This window comes from Polyodon spathula, chromosome 3, assembly GCF_017654505.1.
Source record: "Polyodon spathula isolate WHYD16114869_AA chromosome 3, ASM1765450v1, whole genome shotgun sequence".
NCBI lineage: Eukaryota > Metazoa > Chordata > Actinopteri > Acipenseriformes > Polyodontidae > Polyodon > Polyodon spathula.
The window spans coordinates 31,703,558-31,712,392 of record NC_054536.1 but is presented as its reverse complement, the minus strand read 5'-3'; the positions used below and the strand labels follow the sequence as shown (position 1 = coordinate 31,712,392).

The following is an 8,835-nucleotide window of genomic DNA, read 5'->3' as shown; positions in this document are numbered from 1 at the left end:
CAAATTGTGATACAGAACAAATATAGCTACACGCGATACACACTGATGCACATGGAAAAAAACAAACAGTATTTAACTAATTACACATTAATAGCGAGTGCATAATTGAATGCAATCGACTAACATTCCCTACATAAAATCATTCTACCTAAATAAAATTTTAATTAAATCAATTATGTAACAACTGATCAGCACACTGCTTCTTTCTCGAGAACGCGGGGAATGTTGCGTTGCATCACACAACCTTGTTCAATAAACATAATGTTGATTGGTTAAACTGATGCTTGTCCAGGACCAACAATATTGTGTAGTTCCAGGCACAAGAGCAACACTGCAAAGCCAGAATTGTTCGTTTCACTTCACCTTCCGGGAAAACAAAACCATGGATGTTAGTTTATGCTCCAATCGGAGCTTTCCGCTACTGTGATATCGGGTTCTGCGACGGAACCGGAAGTTCGGTTGGGAACATTTGTATACGACTCCAGCAACTGTTGCTAGCTTCACACAGCCTGCTTATGCCCAGTTTCCGGCTGCTGTTGTAAAGGCTCGCTAGTAACAACAATAGCTTAGCTAGTAGTAAAGATGGAGAGCGAAACAGGTATCGAGAGCCTACGGCTGCGGATTGATGACTTGGAAAGGAAGCTGTATGGCGACCGGGGAGTAAGGGCCAGCAGGTTGCCAAAGGTAGTGGAGTCGCAGGGGTTTCGAATAAACACAGATTTTTTTTCAAGCAGTAAATACAAAACTTAACATCTTGGCAGGACAACTGAGGCGTTTTTATTTTCTCCTTTCCCAGTATGCAGGTCTAACACTACAAGTGCATACAGCAATGTAGTTATAATAATACTTCCATTACACGACATACGCTGTAAAATGAAATACGCGGTGTTATTTATTTATTTAATAATTGTTATTAAGGTTGTTGTGCAGAATTGTCACACTGTCAGTGTTGTTCATTAGCGGTCGGGGGCGTGACTGAGATAGCTAGATTTGGAATCGCAGTGTCTACATGCTTTTTTGTTGATTAAAAAGGTACGTGTTTTATAGTGTTAACGCAGGATACTACTTAAGCAATAAAAACTAAATGTATATTATATGTAATATACTCCAGTCTGCAAACATATCGTGTCATTAAGCTTGCTGGCTATATATTACGAGTTACTGCATTTCTAACCCGAAGTTGTAGCATAATAGATGTTCCAGAGCTTCAGAACGCTCAATCACAATTCTAAAAAATACGATCAAGGGAAGACAGACATTTCAGCGAATAAGGCAGTAGCCACAGTGATTGTCTTGCACTAGTTTCCTATAGTTTTAGCTGTCTGGATATACCTTGTTATGATTGGTATATATGCGTGAACAATGAGAGTGTATTTGTGTACTGAATATACACTGAATATTTGTCTATGCGTTTGTGAATGCGTTTTTTGTGGTAACTTTTTTGTATGAATTATGCAGCCTTGTTCCAGATAACCGGAAAAACTAGATATTACATCTCAAGAGTGTCACCTGGTAAAAAATAATTGTAATAAGTAACTAATGGCAAATATGTGTACAAAGCTTAAGCCTCAAATATTTCATATACCTCTGAATTGTTTTTTATGCTCCTACTAAGGCATTTTTTGCTAATTTTATTACATAGATTTTTTGTGTGTTTTTTCCCCCCCATTTCAAAATCACAACACAAATACAGAGCGTAGCAGGTCCTCCAATACACTACTGTATGTGAGCTAAAATGTGAACAATATAAGACTCTCTTTCTCTGTGTTTCCTTGCTAGTGTGCTGATGCACTGGTTAAGGTCCAGGCTTCCCTAGGCAACACTGCTAACAAGAGAGAGCGTGTCAAGATCCTGCACAAGAAGAGTAAGTGATGTTTCTTATCCCCTACTGGGGGTGCAAATCCCAGGCAACAAGGTGATAGTGGGTGCGGCAGTATGTACATATGTAAGATTCATCCATCTGTCACACTTTAGATTTTTACTTAGCTCTAGATAACCGCAAAGGACATTCTCTAAAACAAGTTATCAGTAGCACCATACAAAGGGGGATATATGGAGGCGATCAGTTTTTCTGTGTGTCCATCTCTCTCTATGTCATAATTATATTTTTATGTATATCTAGAGAACTGTTTTCAATTTGTGATGAAAGTTCATAAGGGCAAAAGGATGTAAGTCATGGTAGTCAAATTTTTTCATTACTGTATATTGATAGCTGTCATTTTGTATTTACTGGGGATGTATGTCCCTGGCAAACTTGATTTTATTCTAAAGTTACTTTACCAAGAAAACCTCTCCTTTCAAGGGGGTCCTGGGAAGCAAGGTGGAAAGTTAGTAGAATATATTTCCACTTACTGTTTTCTTAACATCTCTAGCAATTTTCCAGTTAATGAGCTGGGCAATTTTAATGTGTTAAGACACAATACTGGCCAAAATGAATGTTTTTATGCCAGATATTTGCACACAATCAGGTCTCTTTGTCTTTGTCCCAAGTTGATGATTTGTTGAAGTACCTGGACCCTCAGTTCATTGACAAGATCTCTGTTCCAGATGCCATGAAAGTGGAATTCATCCTTGCAGGTATGAGTGTGTATTTCTCCACGTGTGTGTGTCATGTATGCAGTGCTCCAGATTAGCTGTGTACTGCATGGTTTACACATTCAAGAAATATGAATTGCATATGATAATTACATTTAATGCATAAAGTATTGCTGTACATCTTGAGTTTGCATGTTATCGAGCTTCTTGTACTTCGATAGTTCCCAGTGTTTCAATGGTCAATTGTAAGGTGACAAGAAGTCCTGTTTTGGATGGGACAGTCACACTTTTGGAACACTGGTCCCAGTGTCCCCAGAACTTTTCTTGGGACACTCATTTTGTCCCGTTATTTAGCCCCAAGCATTGTTGTGCCGATAACAGAATATTGTATTTTCATGCAGGCTGCTGTGTTACTACCATAACTTATTACAATACCTTGATACTTGATGTGACTAAAGGTAGTCTGCGGTAAAAATTTCCTAAAATCTGCATTGTCTATGAAAAAAGAGTGTTTTGTGCAAAATTCTGTGATAGACTTTTTAATGAAAAACAATGTTAATGAGTATAAAGAAGTAAGAAATAGTAAGTCACAGTTAGTTAAATTCATTTTTTTTTATTAAATCGCATCACTAAAGTCTGAAAAAAACATCAGAACAAACATGTTTGCCATATTTTATGGAAGTCAAACAAGAAAAAAACATACAATAAAGCAAAGAGTTCATGTTAAAAAAAAAAATGGATGCCATTTTTTTAAAATATACATAAAACAAACATAACAATTCTTAAATAAATTAAATACAGTTAGAGCCAAAACATATGACTATTTAATCTTGTTAGTAATAGTAACATTTGCCTAGCAGAATAAGATTGTAGTGGTGCACTCAGATTGAAGTTGGCATTGGTACATTTTACAAATGCACTGTTTTACAAATGTATACTAGGCTTGGAGCATTTTTGTACAAATCTAACAGGGTATTTTTATTTGTTGTTCACCAAAATGTGTAATGTAATGACGACGGTGTACTCATATTTAAAGTGAATGCTATATAAGGTATTTTACTTTATCACTGCTATTAAGTTTAATAGAAGAAAAACAACACATTTATAAAAAAAAAGTTTTTCCTTCCGCAAAAGAGGCCAAGATCAGGGCTCAAATTACTGGGGACTGGGGGTGGAGTCGTTCCCTTTAAGTTTCTTTAAATAGTTTTATTTCTAAATGTTCTTTTTAACATATCTTTTAGACAACAGATGTCACTTAAAACAATTAAGGAAGATTTAAATAGTATTCCTTTCGTAAGTAAAGAAGTTACATCATTTCATTTTAATCGTATTTATTTTCACATTTGCTTTCACAATCTTACGGCTTGATCCATGTCTCAGCCTGTACTGTTGAATCAAAAAATAAACTCCAGCGAAGATCAACAAAGAAATTATCCTTCGTAAAATCTGTAGTTATCTAATCCAGATTGTCAGAAGATGCTTTCTCGTGGTCAATCATTGGTACCGAAAAATGTAGATTCAAAATAATGGAATAGGCAGGAAATTTCATCATGCAATTAACACGTTTTTAACAGGTTACTTTCCATTTTAAGTGATACCCGTCAGATTACAGCATGTTAAAGGGGGGGATTTGGAAATACAACTATTTGGAGAAACTAAGGGTTTGCCTACCTGGATTACTATTTACCAACTTTATGACTACTTCAGAAGGAAATTTCTGTTTCTGAAGCCAGGACAGCTTCTCAACAAAACTCAAAAAAGCTGATTATCTGTGAAAATGTCATTTCACCACCTTTAATAGTAGTAGTTTAAGTGGAAAGTGGCTAGAAAAATTGTCCTCCTGTCTATTAATCATGGCACACTGATGATCCAAGTAGAAACTGCAATATAAAAAAAATATACAAAGCAAATATCATGTCATATTAAATGGTAAGAAATTAAACATTTTGAAAAAAATAGATTCACTGAATATTGAGGTGTATAATGTTTTCATACAGGAAGGATCTGGTTTGTAGGTTGGGCACTGGAGGGGGGGGGAGAGTGAGAGAAAGAAATCAAATAGAGAATTTGCAGTTTCTTAGGCAGAAAAGGAAATAGATTTGCAGCAGTAATGAATAATACACGACTGGATTATTGATCCTCATCACCCTCTTAGTCTGTCTCAACTTAACATATCAATTTACTTATCTGTCAGCTGAGTTTGTGGAAGGTAAATCTATAAAATAAATACAATATTTTGTGTTTGGAGAGAGCCAAGATGCTTTATATTACATTAAATAAGTGTAATTGTTATTTTTGGTTTTGTTTTAAGGCCAAGTTTTTTGTGCAGTAGTTCAAAATAACATTACAGTTAAAATAAAAGGCTATAGTTAATGCATACCCCATAAGTTAGCATGAAAGTACTCATAACTTCAAGCTAATGTTGCATTTTACTGACCCAAAATACATTTCACTCACATAGTGCCTAAATTCGAAAGTATATTACTCAACTCAGTCACCTAAAACCTTATCTGGAGCACTGAGTTTCTGTTATCAATTCTTATTTTTAATGAACAGTGTAAGAGCAGAACATTTGTTGCCTGATTTTATTTAGTAGAGCTGTAACTACTGAGAAAATACAGCATTCAGCCTTAATATCTTGGTGCCCTTGAATAGATAATCCCCCACCCTGCTCCCCTCTATGAAAATAGGCATACCCTAGGGGGTGCAGTTAAACCACCAGTGATCTGGTTGGAAAGGTCCTAGATAGGAATGGACGAAGGTCCACAAGTGAGTTCCACTGGTCTGAAGCGACATACTCATACGACATACTTGAAATCAGCAGGCTTCTTTTTTGTGACAGATTTATGATATTTCAGCAATTATTTAATAGCTCTAATTATCGTGCATTGATCTGCTAATTTGAGTGCTGTCTCTTTCTCTTAGAGGAGGAGTTCATCCTCTCACAGGCAAGCCTCCTGGAGCAGTTGAGTGGACTGCACCCCCTGCTGGACAGCTCGCACATTAAAGGTAGCGTGCAGACTGGCTTACTGCTCAGCAAGCAGCACTTTCAAACTTTAAAAGATGTGTCTCTGTCACGAAGACGGCTGTAGTGGTTGACGTCAGACCAGAACCAGGAAATAAACAACAGAGACTCGATTGCTAATCAGTCATTCAGTTGGAGTCGTGGTACAACTGCACGTGAATTAATAAAGTGCAATTCCCCGTGCTCTCATATTATTACATTTTACCTGCACGTGAAGTGCTGTGCAATCCTTGTGTCTAAATACAAAAATACATTTTAAACAACTTGTGTTCCACAGACCCATTTATATTCCATGTACCAATGACTATACACCAACATTAACACACAACACGCAACATATAACACTGAAATACATACGGGGGCGTGCAACATTGCCACAGTCTCCTATTGACATTTACAATGCTAAATGAAAGCAAGAAAAATAAAAAAAAGGTGAGACACTCCACGTTAAATCTTTACAGGTGGCGAAGGACGTTTGGTACATCTGCATGTCATTCAGTTTGCCTTACTTTTATTTATTTTTGATGCCGCAGCCCAACATTAGTAACTTATTGTAGTCATTTGTTTCTAGAGTTCTGTTGAATGTCAATGGAACAAGGGTGGTGGTTGCCAAACATATACTAAACATATATACTTGTTTATTAATGTCTAGAGCATAGCTTCGGTTTGTGTGCATTTTAAAGTAGCAATCTGAAGGTGGTTGTGGTAAAAGCTTTTATTCAGTCAGACACTTAAGTGCAATTCAGAAGAAGCTAAGAACATGTCTTAAACCATATAGCACGGCTAGCTGGTCATAATGAAAGTGTTCTCTTTGTCCTGCACAGTGGTGCCTGAGCATGCATCCAAGCTGCAGTCCCTCTCGCAGATACACGTCCAGCAGCAGGTATGTTCTTCTTGTAAGGAATAAACCAATCTTTCCATTTTTAACTGTTTCAATACAGCAGACGGGTGTACGGGTTTAGGAAAGATAACTCTACAGATGAGCAAACTAATCTAATATACTAATATGTGCATCTTTGACCAGGATTGTATTTGTTTTTCATTGAATGTCTTAACTTGTATGTCTTTTTAGGCAAAACACTATATCTGTATTTTAGCACTACAACATTTATAAAGCTAAATGTAACAAGCTTATTTTTGAGCTGGGGTATAGATTTCTGTAAAGCAAAATTACATCAGTTAGGTTCTGTAAAAGGGGACTGTATCTGAACACTCTATGCTTTTGTGATTACCTTGGGGACTTCAGTTTGGATTTTACTTCAACTCCAGTCGAGTTTTCCTGACCCCCTTCTTTGCTCTAGGCTAAATTGATTGAGTTCCCTAATCAGCATCATGGGTCGCTTTTAGCCTTGTGCTGGAAAGAGTCCAATACATGTTAATTATATTGATACAACTGAGACCACATGTGTAAGGAATACACAATTCTTTATATCTTTATTGTGAGTTTTAAGGGGAGCTTGTATGAGTTATCTCGCTGTCTTCTAATGGTTTAATAAAATAGTAAAAGTGCAAAGAAAGCAGTTTCCTAATAGAGTATCATAATAATCAGCACTAATCGATGCATTGGGAACACTTTAGTGTTAAAAAGCAAAAGAAAACCTGTAGACACTTCACAAAGCCTCCAACTGCAACATAATTAGCATTTGCTACATGTGAGGATCCAAAGAGGGAACTAGGGCAAAAATAAAAGCCATGAGCGAGTAATCCATTAATTGTTGCATCTCTACAAAATCCTGAATAGGAATAATCATTGGAAGGGGTTAAGTTCTGAGTTGCCTGGGCTGATTCCATCGTTGCCTTCAACAGGACCAATGTAAAGACCTGACCGAGGATGTGGAGATGCTGTTTGAAGACTACAACAAGATGGTATCCTTTACAGCAAGCACGTGAAACGGAACACGTAGATGTGTTCAGTACTGCAGCATTGTTAGCAGGATGCATCCTGCACCCTATTTCCTGATAGTCATCCCTCCCAGCTGGATCAATACATCATGCAATCATAGGCCTTGTGGTGGTTACCCTTATTTTCTTTTTATTATTATTTCAAATGTTTTTATTCAGCCAGGCCTCCTAAGTTATATTTTATACTACTTTTATTATTGTTTATTAGTATTAGTCATCATATTAAGTAGGTAAGCCTGCCACACTTTCCACATTTCCGAGAAACCATTTGAGATTTTATAGCTGCAGATTGTACTTTTTAGCATAAATATTCCTCTTACATATATACCATTTAAACATGCTATACACATAATCAGGATGATTGAACCAGTAATCCATGAAATTGTTTGTTTTATTTTGAAAATGCACTAACACACAACCTGTACATTTACTCTGCTATAACTTGCTGAGCATACCCTTACAGTTTTTGATCTACATGTTTTCTCAGAGTATGAACTAAACCGCAAAATTTTTACTCTGTAGTCAGGTTACCTTGTATAGTTTGTTTCTTATTTGCAAGTGAATCAGACTCAGATTTCAGTACATGCAGAATTGTGTATGCAAATGTGAATTAGGGTTAGACAGCCACTTGCTCAGGAAACTGAGATTGCACATCTCTGTGCCTGTCTACAAGTAATTAACCATTTTCATATGTACACAAAACTTTCACAATATTCTACATCCGATCCTGTTCATGCTTGATGTTATTTATATATTCTCCTTAATGTCTGCTGGAAGATGTTCCTCCTGTCCAAGCAGTTTTCGCAGTGGGATGAGATGCTGAGGCTGTTGGAAGCATCCAGCAAGTGAAGGCGGTGGAGTGATGTCATCATGCCATTCTCTGAACAACTGTCCCTTTAAAAAAAAAAAAACACTTTTCCCCTTCTTGAGTGCTTGTATACTGTGTGTATTTATATATGTGCACAGTGTCTTTTTCTTAATTTTAGACACAGATTGGGTTAATTCTTTGCTGACCACTGTTCTCCACAGCAGTGCACTGCACTCAGCGCTGACTGTTGGGTATTGTAACAGTAAAGGGCTCATATAGCCATGCATTGAGTTCTCCTTTGTAAATGGGAAAGAGAAATGAAAGCTATTCAGCTGAGAGAGTGAACAGAGTGGAACCGGATCAAAACCCTGCACCCTTAGATATGATGACTGATAATATACCTGTTGTTCAGAAGAACTAAAACTGTATTTATAAAGGACCACATTAAACATAACTTATTAAATCCCACGTTTGTTTGTTTGTTAGAGTACTTATAGTTGTATTTGGAAATTCAAAGCTTTCATCCATCACTGAGGAATCTCCGTTAGAGGGTGCTACAACCTGT

General features: G+C 36.8%; 1 protein-coding gene across 1 annotated transcript; it reads left to right on the top strand.

The window, feature by feature from the left end:
- Positions 1 to 431: 431 nt before the first annotated feature.
- Positions 432 to 8,738, top strand: LOC121312989 (dynactin subunit 3-like). Its single transcript, XM_041245055.1, has 7 exons — positions 432 to 684; positions 1,780 to 1,864; positions 2,491 to 2,577; positions 5,461 to 5,544; positions 6,385 to 6,443; positions 7,367 to 7,426; positions 8,240 to 8,738. Exons 1-7 carry the CDS (start codon positions 583 to 585, stop codon positions 8,309 to 8,311), a joined length of 549 nt encoding a protein of 182 aa, XP_041100989.1. The 5' UTR covers positions 432 to 582; the 3' UTR covers positions 8,312 to 8,738.
- The last annotated feature ends 97 nt before the right edge of the window (positions 8,739 to 8,835 follow it).